Source organism: Pteronotus mesoamericanus, unplaced genomic scaffold (assembly GCF_021234165.1).
Source record: "Pteronotus mesoamericanus isolate MK-2021 breed Mesoamerican mustached bat unplaced genomic scaffold, CSHL_Meso_final scaffold_83, whole genome shotgun sequence".
Classification (NCBI taxonomy): domain Eukaryota; kingdom Metazoa; phylum Chordata; class Mammalia; order Chiroptera; family Mormoopidae; genus Pteronotus; species Pteronotus mesoamericanus.
In genome coordinates this window covers 1,710,279-1,723,864 of record NW_026555328.1, presented here as the reverse complement: position 1 = coordinate 1,723,864, position 13,586 = coordinate 1,710,279, and the positions used below count along the sequence as shown (strand labels likewise).

The following is a 13,586-nucleotide window of genomic DNA, read 5'->3' as shown; positions in this document are numbered from 1 at the left end:
ATATTTGCTTTATGCTTACATGTAAAATTTTAATGGTATGTTTAACTGGGAAGGTGCTTTTTTTTTTTCCAATGAGTCTATCATCCTCTACTGATCTTACACACATGCGGTTCCTCCATAGAAAAGACATTCTCCACTCCTGCCCTAAAGAATGTTACATAAGTGCATGTTTTCCTGGCCTTGCATGTCTATTCCCTTCAGGAAGCACAGAGAGTCCCAAAGAAGACAGATGCAAAGAGGCCCACTCCAAGACACATCCTAAGTAAAATGCCAAAGTTTAAAGATTAAGAGAGAATCTTATAAGCAACAAGAGAAAAGCAGTTAGTTACCTACAGGAGCGTTCCCATAAGAGTGCCAGCTGATTTCTCAAAAGAAGCTTTGCAGGCTCGAAGGCCTGGCAAGAAATATCCACAGCCATGAAAAGCAGGGACCTGTGGCCAAGGTTGCCCTACCCAGCAAAGCTATCAGTTAGAATGGAAGGGCAGATAAAGAGCTTCCCACACAAGAAAAAACTAAAGGAGTTCATCATCGCCAAACCACTACTATATGAAACGTTAAAGGGAGTTACGTAAGAAAAAGATTGCCAAATGGGAGGGGAGTTGGGGGTATGGGTGAAGAGATGAAGGGATTGAGAAGAACAAATAGGCAGTTACAGAATAGCCACGGGGATGTAAAGTACAGTATAGGAAATGGAGTAGGTAAAGAACTTATAGGCATGACCTATGGACATGTACAATGGTGTGGGGATTGCCTGAGGGCGTGGGGGTTGCTGGGTAGAGGGTGGATAAGGGGGACAAATGGGAACCATAATAGCATAATAGATAAAATATAGAAAAATTTAGAAAAAAGACAAAGTGGCCCCTTTGAGAGATTTCATCAATAGCACTTCCTAATATTTACTTGGTGGACTTTATTTTAGAGTTCAACATATTTGTACACCACGAAAGAAAACTGAAGAGTTTTGCTTATCAAGAATGATACAGATAGGGTTACTCTCGAGGGACCAAATATTTATTCACTCTTGGCTGGCGGTTTCTCACTTCCTCTAGAACCCGACATGTTACCTAAAACTGAATTGGACCCACTCGATTCAAGAACAAGGCCTTCCGCAGTCTTCTGCAGGCTGCTCAGATTTGACTTTTTAATTGAAACAAATCAGATAGTATAGGCCCCTCAAGAAAAACCCACAACTCTTCTCCCGGGTATGTGTTCTCTCACTTTAAACACTAATCAAATGAGTCAGAGGTCTCCAGCGCCCACTTGATGCGGAAGTGCATTGATGCAGCCTGCATTCTTAGGTCATCCTTCCACAGGTTTGCTCCTCAGGCTCAATCAGCTGACAGCCCCCTATAAAACTTTGGCTTCAAGGGCAATGATAAAAACTACAATATTTACAAATCTTCAAAATTCCTCCTGGATCTTCCTGGACTTGACGTTCCTTAGAGCGGAGCCCTTAACGACACACCTGAGTTCCGAGAAGCTTTCCTCTCCTGTGACCCAACCCCTTTTACTTTGGGGCACACCAAGGTGTTCGGAAATGGCCAACAGATAGTGCCATTTTGGGTCGTTGAAGGCACCCCACTCCATTAGTGCTCTGGAATGAGCATGACATGGTCTTTCTCTAGTAATGCCTGACTCACTCCGCATCCTTCACATATGACCTAGCTGTGGGAGAAGAGGGCCTTAAATGCCATGAGTTGTCCCTGCCACATTTAAGAGAGGACTCAGAAGCACAACCCACAACAAAGGAGGAGTAACCAAAGCCATGCGAGCTGCACATAACCTCCTTCCTGGGTGGCAGAGACAGACCGATTCCGTTACTTGGTCCTGACTTAGGCTCCAACAGGTCCCTTTTTGCTGTTGACCTTTTGAGACGTTTTGATATCAAAGAAACCTCCTTCCACCCTGTAACAATCATGGGGCTGGTATAGGGATAGCAACCTTCCAACCATGTTACTAAACATAATTAACGTCACCCAAGCACAGGAACAGTCATCAGAGAGCCCTGGCTATGAATAACACCGGAAAGCAGCAAACCTCCACAATGCTCAGTCACACCCTCTGCAGTCGAGGGAGTCAACTCTACCTCCTTACTTTGGACCAGTTTTTTCTTGTTATTGTTTTTGTTTGTGTTTTGTGTTTTGTTTTGTTTTTTTACTTTTAGGTGGGACTCCATGGATGGATCATATTCAGTAGGACCTTAGAGAGGTTGAGGGTAGGGAAGAAGAAACACAAATATCTCTCTTCTTTCCCATGCCTCCAACTCCTTGGAATACAGGATTACAGGAGTGGGAGAGAGAGGATGAGAGGAGAAAATGATTGCATGAGGAAGGGCACAGAAAAGGAGGAAACAGGTAGAACTGGCAAAGTGTGTAGGAAACTCTGAAAAAAGTAAATACTATATTCAATCTTTCCAAAACAAGTGTGTCTCCTTCTGCCTCCTTCGGCCTCCTTCCACCCCACTTTGCTATCTTCTTTCCCCAGATATGCAAAAAGAGAAGCAATTTTTGTTTTGTAGTCCAACACCAAAAAAGACTAAGCCTTTGATCCCCCGGGTCTGGCTTTTCTTGCACTAGTCACTACATGGAAAGGACATCTTCAAGGAGATAGAAGAGGCCTCTTCAGTCGAAGGAGAAGGCTGAACACTGCATTGTGATATTAAAAAATCAGCCCTGGCTGGTGTGGTTCAGTGGACTGAGCACCAGCCTGTAAACCGAGGGGTTGCCAACTCGGTTCCCAGACAGGGCACATGCCTGGGTTGCAGGCCAGGTCCCCAGTAGGGGGCACATGACAGGCAACCACACATTGACGTTTCTCTCCCTTTCTCCTCCCCTTCCCCTCTCTCTAAAAATAAAATAAAGAAAATCTCTTTTTAAAAAATCAGGTGTGCTCATGCTTCCAACTTGTCTTCAGTCTCTTGTTTTATGCCCAATCAACTCTTTTCTAAAATGTTGACTTAGCTGTATAGAACAGTTAATACATAATAATTTTTAAAATAATACCTAATTTTTTACCTAATACTTTCTTCCCCACATGTCTAGCCATTCCCTTCTTCCAGGCTGGTAAGTTCTTAGGCTCTCAAGCCTCAGAGAAGGCTGTGACAGCTAAAGGAAGTTGAAGTGGATGTTTACTAGACCGTTTGTTGAGTTAAGATGCAGGTTCTCAAAACCCGCCTGTTCTTGATTAGGTTTAAGGACACCTCCCAGCTGCATCTCAGTTCAGATGGAGTCTTATTTCCAACTGTATTCTAGACTGAGGGTCAAGTTAAAGACTGAGAGTCTCTCTTTCAGCAAACTTCCTTAGCTTATAGTTGTTAGAAAATGAATTATGAGTTCAGTGTACATCTGCTATAGGGTCTTCCTCCCTTGGGTCCATGTGGACCAATTTTGTTTATTAAGGATTTTTTTAAGATGAAACCAACCCAGGCTCACTTGACATAAAAAATAGGTTTGTTAGACAAGACTATATGATACAATATCAATGTGATACTTAACACATGGCAGTTTTTCTAGTTATGTTGACATTTAAGTCTAATCTGATATCGTGGTTCTATTTCAGAAGACCTCTGTTTTGAGAGAAGGTGAAACCTCTGTTGGCCCATAAGATCTCCCTGGGTCCCAGACACCTCTTTCTTTCTAGAGTGTGGTTGTACCAAAGTGTGTGGCTTGTCTGTCATCCCACGAGACGGTGCCAGTCATCTAGTCTGCCAACACTAAGGAGAGATGCTGCCACACCCGCTTTGATTCCTGTCTCTCCAAACAGACTTGCAGTCGCAGTTTGTCTTCTATGAGGTTTCCTCAGCAAGACATAGAACTGTGCCACAGGCTCGAGTATGGCAATTGTGTTCCCCACTGAAAACTAAAAATGGCATCCTGGCATGGGGAGCTAGCTCTCTGAGCTTGGTAAACTTCAGCCCATCGGGAGAAGATTTTCAGAGGCTACAAAGATGAGCACCACGCCCTGGACTGTGGTACTTTCACTAAAGTGAATTCATCTCCAGTTAGCTAGCCCCGCCTGGAGACAGCCCTATCCTGCCCTGCTTCAAACAACTATAGAATACCTGATTCATTCAGTGCCAGATATTCTGCTTAGTGTGTATCTGTTTGTGTGCCTCGCCTCATAATAAATGCTCTTATTTGGGCAGCTCTATTTAACCTGTGGCTTAGCATAAACCCCACATAATTTTTTATTTATTCAAGCCTCATGACCGGTCCCCAGCATATGCATTAAATTTAGTGATTATTAATGAATGTTACTTTCTGATGGATAGTTGGGCAAACTGCAAAAGTGTCTGATATCTTCTCAAAGCAAAGAGAAAAAAACCATTACTAGCAAACATATATATTACCAAACAAGTGAGATTTTTATAAAGGCCTTATATTCAGAATCTTTGTGCATCAAAAAAATGGAGATTATAATGCATCAGGGACAGCTGATTTTATTTGTTTTGTTTTGTTCCAATGACTTGTGGCAGTAGGAGAATTTAAAATTAACTTACCGAAGGTAAATTGAAAGATAGGAGTTCAGTGAACTGGAGAACCAATAAAAACAAGTAAAGCAAAAAAATGGCTATAAGGCAAAGAACAAGCTGTCCAGGTAGCTGATAGAGTTGGCAAAATGGTAGCATTTCCCTGTGAGGCCACTTCCTTTGAACTTGAGTTCTTTCTATTCCTCTAAGGACTGCTTCCTATGTGCAAAGGAAGTAGCACAGGTAAGAGGTACAGGGATACCTTTTACGGAGACTGTTATGTCCCGATTTGAGTAGACAGTCCAAAGCTACTTGATTTGTCTCTCTTGAGCACATTAATCTGGATTTCTCTGGATTTATACAAAATTGACTAATGCCAGACAATAGGCTAAGCCCTTTCCACACATATTGTCACGTAGTTGTGTGATTTCTATGAGGTAGATGCAATATTTATTCTCCCTTTGCAGGTGAGGAGAATGGCGCTTGTAACTTGCATAAGTCCACATGCCTGCAAAATGGCAGCCATGTTATTAATAATCACAGGTCTGATGACTTAAGAACACAATAGATTTGTAACCATTCTTTTCTATAGTCTGCACATCCAGTTTCCAATGCATCAAAGCCATTACAAAGATCACATTTTCTACCAAATACAGAAAATGTTTTCTATATCTTTGGCTTAATAGATGGTGTTAAATCATTAAATAGAGAGAATCAAGATGGCGGAGTGAGTGGAAGTCACATTGACCTCCTCCCAGGGCCAACCTGGAATTACAAATAAATTGTGGAGAAATCACCTGGAATGAACAACTGAACAATGGCGAGAGAGGATGCTTGTAACCTCGGAGACAGAAGAATCGGCTTTAGTGAATCTAACTGGTAAGGAGTATGGTACAGACCAGAGAAGGCAGGGGGGCGCCCACGGGCAGCAGCACCAGAAGGATATTGAAATGGCCAGTTGGATTCCCCCAAGATATGTGGGGTCTAAACCAAAAGACGGGATCGCTAGCCCACAGGACCGGGCCCAAAACGTACACAGAAAACAGCCAGCTGTGAAAAGCGGCAGGGGTGCTCTCTGCCAGAGATATGCTGCTGGAGATGCAAAGAACTGTTTAAAGGGCCAGTGCATACATTTTTATTTGCAGCCACTTACCCTGTTCTCCGGCAAAGGCGGGGGAGAGGGGGCTAGAGACGACTGAGGAGAGCCTGGGGAAGGAGGCTTTGGAGAGAGAACTGAGAGAGTAGACAGTGGGATCTCGGTGCTGACTCCTCCCCCATGGAGCAGCACCCATCTTGCTCAGGCAGAGACCACGCCCCCTGAGCGGCACCAGTGTCAAAGGACCCAATAACCCCACCCCTAGGTGGGATTCCATCCTGCCCTGCGCTGTCTAAGCTGCCTGCTGAGTGCAGAGTTGCAGCCACAGTCAGTAGATCCCTGGCTAAATGTGGCACAGAGACGTCTGGTGCCACTTGAGGAGAGACTGGGGATGGAGGCTTTGAGGAGAGAACAGAGAGAGTAGCTCTCAGGATTCCACTGCAGACTCCTCCCTCCAACGGCAGCAGCGAGAGAGGACCTAATAACCTGGCCCCCAGGAGAGACTCCACGCCGCCCTGAGCCGTCTAAGGTGGCTGCTGAGTGCAGAGTGAATGGATTAACAGCTGAAGGAGACAGCCACAAACAGTAGACTCCTGGAAGTCTCAAACAGACTGCCTAAGGTCAGACAGGGTCAACAGCTGACATCAGAGGCAGATCCAGAAAGTAAAAACAGCGGTTTCCAACCATAGAAGTTCACACCACTAAGTCAGGAGAGCAAGACAGATCAACTTAAGAATAAGAAGCAAAAGAGAAGAGTCTCACAAATAATGGGAAGACAAAGAAATATGCCCCACTTGAAGGGCAAGGAGCAATCCCCAGAAAGAGAAATAAATGAAATAGAGGCAAGTAAACTATCAGATACTGAGTTCCAAACAACGGTTCTAAGGAAGTACAATGAGCTCAGTGAGCTCAGAGAGAATTACCAAAAACTACAGGGAAACTAGGAGGAACTTACTGCAAACGATATCAACATGAAAAAGGACATAGAAACTGTCAATAAGAGACAAGAGGAAATGAAGAACACCATTTCTGAATTGAAGAACACAGTAGAAGGAATCAAAAGCAGGCTAGATGAAATGAGGACCAAATCAGCGAGCTGGAGGATAAGGTAGAAAAAAGCTCCCAGAAAGAGCAAGAAAATGAAAAAAGACTCGAAAAGAATGAAGAGGCAATGCAGGACAACCTAAAATATAATAATATCTGTATAATAGAGATACCAGAAGGAAAAGAGGATGAGGAAGGGATAGAGAACCTGTTTGAGAAAGTAATGATGGAAAACTTTCCTAATTGGAGGAGAGAAAAAGTCACACAAGTCCAGGAAGCACAGAGGGTCCCATTCAAGAAGAACCCAATGAGGCCCACTCCAAGACACATCATCATTAAAATGGCAAATCAGAGAATCCTAAAGCAAGTAAGGGAGAAAGAGGTAGTAACATATAAGGGAGCCCCGATATGGCTAGCAGCTGACTTCTCAACAGAAACCCTGAAAGCCATAAGGGACTGGCAAGAAATATTCCAAGTCATGAAGAGCAAAGGCCTGTAACCAAGACTGCTCTACCCAGCAAGGCTCTCAATTAAAATGGAAGGTGAAATAAGGAGTTTCCCAGACAGAAGAAGGCTAAAAGAATACATCTCCACCAAACCAGCACTGCAAAATATGCTAAAGGGACTGCTTTAAGATGAAGAACAAGTTTCTATGAATACCCAGTTCCTTTCACAGTTGCCAATACTTGATATTACCAATATTTTTAATACTCATTAATCTGATTGTGACAATGATTTACTTTAATTGTTCCTTTACTATTTGTTGAAACTACACCTGTTTTAGTATATTTCTTGCCTATTTCTATTTTTAAAAAAAAGCTTTAAATGATGTTTTGGTATTCTTTATCCATTTATTGATTAAAGATTTGTAGAACTTTTATCCCTAAAAAAGAAAACAAAAAACCTATTAACCATGTTTTAGATGTGCTGCAAATACTTTTCTATTTTATTCCTTGTCCTTTGACTTTTTTATATGTATTTACTATATAGTTCAATATTTAATATAGTCATATTGTCAATATTTATTTTATAACTTCTGGGTTTGAATATTTTACTTCAGGTCGTGAAGAATATTAGTTCTATTTCCTTCTAAAACTCCTTAGATTCTACATATTGATTTTTAACTCACCTGAATATTTCTTGTATAATGTGTGAAATAGGGTTCTAATTTGTTTTATTTCAAGTACTAGTTGCCCATGCACCTTATTTGTTGAATAAGCCTTATTTCCCCCATTGATTTGAAATATCAACTTAATCATGTATTACATTGTTAGACAGATATATTCGTTTGTCTCTAGAATGCTCATTATATTTCATTGATCTACTTGATTATTTCTGTGCAGGTGTCATGTTGGTTTAATTGCTGAGACTTTATAATGGTTTTAAATTATTTTTAATATTTTATAATTAACTTTGACATTTAAAAAATAAATAAAATCAGTCTTCTGAAAGAAAGAAAGAAAGAAACAAAGAAAGAAAGAAAGAAAGAGAGAGAGAGAGATGGAACTCCTACCTTTTGCGACAACATGGATGGACTGCAGAATATTAAGCTAAGTGAAATAAGCCAGTTGATGAAAGACAAATAACATATGATCTCAACTATAGGTGGACTCTATTCAACAAAATAAACTAACAAACAAAATAAACCACAGTACAGAAATATGGAGCAGACTGAGAGGGATCAGAGCTTGGGAGTCCTTGGAAAGTTGGCCCAATGTGCTCAGGCCCTGTGTTGGGGGCCGGGGGGGGGGGGTCAGCTGAGCTGCCCAGAGTGTCAAGCTCAGGTCCTGTCAGAACCCAAAATAGGAAAGAGTAAAGGAGCTGTTTTTATCGCAATGAAAATTAGTCACAATAAAAAGGAAGGAAAGAGGTTTCAGCCAAGATCCTAGCCGCAGAGTTAATGATGTTACTAGTTATCATTTACTGAGTGAATGGCACTGTGGTACGGCCTTCCTACTGACACCTTATTTCATGATTACAATAACCCTTTGGAGGCAGATATGACTGTGATTATACCCATTTTACAAGTGAGGAAATTGAAGCTTTGGAAATTTAAAAAATGCACGTTTTTATGGATAAAATGGCAGAGCCAGCATTTGAACCCAACTCTCGCATTTTAAACACTGTATCTTAGTACGAGGATTAGTCTATCTGTGGGAGGTTTGACTCCCAACGAAGGGTCTCACCCGGCGGGAGGCTGCCCACCAAAGCAAAGGAGATCTTCCTGGACTCAGAGCACAGAGAGCTCCAAGGAGGCTAAGGGAGGGGGTTGTGAGCAGCAGCCTGGCGGCGGGTACTTGGTCCCTTCCCCATCTCCCCGGAGAACAATTAGCACTTAGACACTTGGCTCTCGTGATGGCCGGGCCCTTCGTTTGGACCCAGGGGTGAGTGACAGGGCAGTCGGGAGGAGGAAGACTGTGGCCATTCCTGCCCATTAATATAATGAACTCCCAGAGGCCATTCTGAAGACTCGGTAATAAAAGAGCAAGGATTCTGAAAGGAGGTATTACTATGTGCGCGAGGTCAAAATGTAACAAATTGACCCAGAAACCAGGCATAGAGCAGCGCAAAAGGCAGGTGAACTGAACTGTGCAAAAGAGGTTATTGGAATAAAGGAACCGATCATTCCTCTCCTGTGCTGTGAGATCTCAGGACTCTTCTGCCTGAAGGAATTCAGTAAGTCCCAGCTTCTTCCTCCCACCTCATTCATCCAACGAAGGAGAATGATAAAGTTACAGCCTATTTCACGTTTTACCTGCAAGAGGGGCAGAGTAACTCTACCCACCCCCAGGGAGGATTAAATGAATCAACATAAATCAAGTCCTCAGAACAGTGCCTGGTACTCAAAAGCCATAAATAAGTGGTTACGATTCTATCATACATTACCTTATCTATCATTATAATTGAGCACCCATTATAACCCAAACACTCTGCTAAGCTCTGTGAATAAGGAACAAGTTTATTTATTCTACAAATGTCTACTGTAACTATGTTCCAGGCACCGTGCTAGGGACGCAGGACTGATGAATAAACAGAAGAGACAAAAACTCCCTTTGAGTGGCTCGCATTCTGGTGGGGAAGATTTCATTAAGATCGGAAACACCAACTCATGTTATTTCCCCGTTGGTAGGATTAATGGGTTAATGCCACAGAGAAGAGTCGTTTCAGCTCTCCTTGGTTTTGGCTGCATTGTCGGTGGTGATTGTGAGGAGATTTAACATTTTTAAAAAACACAAAGTTAGAGGCAGTATTTATTTTAACAGCTTTATTGATACATTTTTATCATATAGAAATTGTACATATGTGAGTTGAACAAGTTGACGTTTTTATACATATGTGTACGCTGTGAAGAGATCATCACAATAATCCATCGCCTCTGCTTAGTCGCTCTCGTGTGCAGTGTGTGTGTGGTGTGTGTGTGGTAAGAAGATTTAGTGAAGATCTATCCTCTTCAAAAACCTCAAGTATACAATGCAGTACTATTATCTATTGTCACCCTGTTCTTCATTAGATCTCCAATACATTTATTCTGAATAACTGAACATTTGTATCCTTTGGCCAGTATCTCTCTTTTCCTCTAACACACTCTCAGCCCTTGGCAACCACCATTCTGCGCTCTACTTTTGTGAACTTGACTCTTTTCATTTATTTATTTATTTATTTATTTATTTATTTATTTTAGATTCCACATATAAGTGAGATCATGCAGAACTTGTCTCTCTGCATCTGGCTTATTTCACAAGGCACATTGTCCTCCAGGCTCATTCATTTTGTTGTAAATGACAAGATTTCCTTCTTTTCAAAGTCTATATTCTAGCCTTCCTTCCTCTCTCTCTCTTTCTCTCTCTTTCTCTCATATTTTCTTCATCTCTTCATCTATCTATGGACGTTTAGGTTGTTTTCTTATCTTGGCTATTGTGTGTAATGCTGCAATAAACATGAGTGTGCTTTGAAATACTAGTTTCAGATCCTTGGGGTATTTGCCCAGAAGTGGGATTGCTGGATTATTTGGTACTTTTATTTTTAATTTTTTGAGGAACCTCCATACTGTTTTCCATGACGGCTATATCAATTTACGTGCCCACCAACAGTTCACAGGGTTTTCTTTTCTCTACATGTTTGCCAATGTTTGTCTTTTGTCTTTCAAACTCTAACCATCCTGAAAGGTATGAAGTGCTATCTCACGGTTTTGACTTGCAGTTCTCAGATGGCTGGTGATCTTGAGCACCTCTTTGTGTAGAAGAGTTTCTAATATGATGAGTGACAGAGAAGTACAATCAGATCATTGCAATGGGCTGCAAACATGCACAAGCAATCAAATTCCACAAAATGAGAAAATACCGGTGACTTTATTTTACCATTGAGTTTTCCCAGGGCACGTCTGCTTTTTCATAACCATTTATACTTTCCTATTTTGATCTTACATCATCCGTGCCAGCCTGGCTCTTTTAATGCAAAATGTGTCTAGGCTTATCTCATGTGTTCAAAGTAATAATCTGGTTTGGCCTGATGATACCAAAGTTGTCTCTTGCTTATTTTATCTGTTTAATTTTAATTTTTAAAAATGTTACTGCATTTCCCAAGGTGACGTTGGTTAATGAAATTATGTGGTTTTCAGGCGTTCAATTCCATAATACAACATCTGTACATTGTACTGTGTGTTCACTACCCCAAGATCTCTTGCCTGTTTCTAAATATCATTATTAAGTATTTAATGGACTCTCTCCAGTTTTTCTTGCTCAGGAAATACTTATTTCTGCTTGTTCTAAACCCCCGATGGCTGACCCAGTTTCAGTCAACTTGGGTGTTGCTGCTCTCCTCCGCGTGTGGGGGTATGTTCATAGCCCTTGTATCCCCTAATGGTGCCGACGGGCTTGGCTTACATTTTGATCTTTTTGATTCAGTGAGTTGTCATATAATTAGAAAAAAAAGTCTAGTTCTAAGCATGCATATGTGTGTGTGTGTGTGTGTGTGTGTGTGTGTGTATATATGTATATATGTGTGTATATATATTCCTCTTAGTTTTAGTACGTAAAAGAAAGGATTGTTTTGATTATGAGTTGGAATCCTCCATCAAAATGGAGTGTGTAAAGTATTATAGGTTTTTGTACTGAGCTCTTCTTTTATATTCTCATGCTAAAGATCAATAAATAAATTCCTAACTTTATTATTAGTCTGAGTTTATATCTTCAAGTCAGAAAGTCTTAAAAGCCATAAGAAACCCAAGTCCAAAGGAACTCTGAGACTCATCTGATTCAACCCTTTCATTTTTCAGCTGAGGAAAAGAGGATCCAAAGATGTGAAGTGACTTTTCCACAGTCCCAGAAAGGTAGCAATGGAGCTGTGGATAAAACTCGGATTCCTGACTCCCGGTCACTCTCTACTCTAGTAGACTGATTCTCCTCTGGTCAACGAGACATGTAATATACAGGTTTTAAACAGTGCCGTGAGATTATCATGGACTGACTTTCTCTGAGAAGACTTTGCCTAGCAGGTGGCTGGGACAATAGTCAGTCTGGTGTTACCTGTTCATATAATCTTCCAGGAAATATCCGTGCATATAGTAAGACACAAAATCTAACTGATCGCAGGCTTGCTTCTTTCCTTTATGCAGGAAGCAGGTCTATGGCTATAGGAAAGAACAACACAACTGTGACAAAATTTATCCTCTTAGGATTTTCGGATCATCCCCAAATGAAGGTTTTCCTTTTTGTGTTATTTCTTGGGATTTACGTCCTGACCCTAGCCTGGAACCTGAGCCTCATCGCCCTCATCAGGATGGATTCCCACCTCCACACGCCCATGTACTTCTTCCTCACTCACCTGTCCTTCCTAGACATCTGCTACGTGTCTTCCACAGTCCCCAGGATGCTGTCTGACATCATCACAGGACAGCAAACCATTTCCTTTGTTGGCTGTGCCACACAGTCCTTCGTCTTCTGCGGAATGGGGCTGACGGAATGCTTTCTTCTGGCAGCCATGGCGTACGACCGGTATGCTGCCATCTGCAGCCCCTTGCTCTACACGGCCCTCATGTCCTATACACTCTGTTTAAAGATGGTGGTGGGGGCCTATATGGGTGGTTTCCTTTGTTCTTTCATTGTAACATACGGTGTCTATCATAATGATTTCTGTGGACCCAACTTGATCAACCACTTCTTCTGTGACTTTCCTCCAGTCCTGGTTCTGTCATGCTCTGGTACCTTCACCAGCCAGGTGGTGAACTTCACTGTGAGTGTTGTTGCTGGAGTGATGTCCATCCTTCTGGTCCTCATCTCTTACACTAACATTGTTGCTGCTGTCCTGAAGGTCAGCGATGTGAAAGGTAGGAGCAAGGCCTTCAGCACCTGTGCCTCTCACCTGACTTCTGTGACTCTCTTCTATGGCTCTGGTCTCTTCATGTACATGCGACCCAGTTCCAGCTACTCCCCAAACCAGGATAAGTTGGTGTCCATAATCTATACTCTGGTGATCCCTATGTTCAATCCCATCATCTACAGTCTTAGGAATAAGGAGATTAAAAATGCCCTGAGGAAAACTGTGGAAAGGGGTCACATGCTTTCTCATATGCATTCACTTTTTTGACCCTGAGCTCATGATTACAATAAAGTTATGAGCTGGATCAATTGTGCAGACTTTTGTGTGGTTTTGGAGTAGTTGATCTCCCCAATGATTTTTGCTGGCCAGACTTTTTCCAATATTCTCCTGACCAGTTTACCTATTGGTTATTGGAAAACAGTTTGGCCATCTTTGCTTTCTAGGACAAACACATTGCATAGACTGAGATGATAAATGTTTACTTTACCACAGAACTTTACCATGACAAAGACTAAATAACCTAAACATTAAAACAGAGTTTGTGTTTGTAGGAGGGAAACATCAACAACAACAAAAAAAGTTAGTTCAGCATTTAGGGTGGCAAACCTTAAGACAGGATAGGGATATTTAGCATGATAACCTGAGGAGACCCTTTTTCTA

The 13,586-nt window shown here is 41.7% G+C and overlaps 1 protein-coding gene across 1 annotated transcript; it reads left to right on the top strand.

Annotated features, from left to right (window-relative positions):
- Nucleotides 1–12,233: 12,233 nt before the first annotated feature.
- Nucleotides 12,234–13,193, top strand: LOC129062618 (olfactory receptor 5A2-like). The gene has a single exon (XM_054563629.1). The coding sequence runs from the start codon at nucleotides 12,234–12,236 to the stop codon at nucleotides 13,191–13,193; it is 960 nt and encodes a 319-aa protein (XP_054419604.1).
- Nucleotides 13,194–13,586: the final 393 nt, after the last annotated feature.

Excerpts from the sequence above, each read along its gene's own strand:
- LOC129062618 (XM_054563629.1), top strand. The coding sequence starts at position 12,234 with ATGGCTATAGGAAAGAACAACACAACTGTGACAAAATTTATCCTCTTA.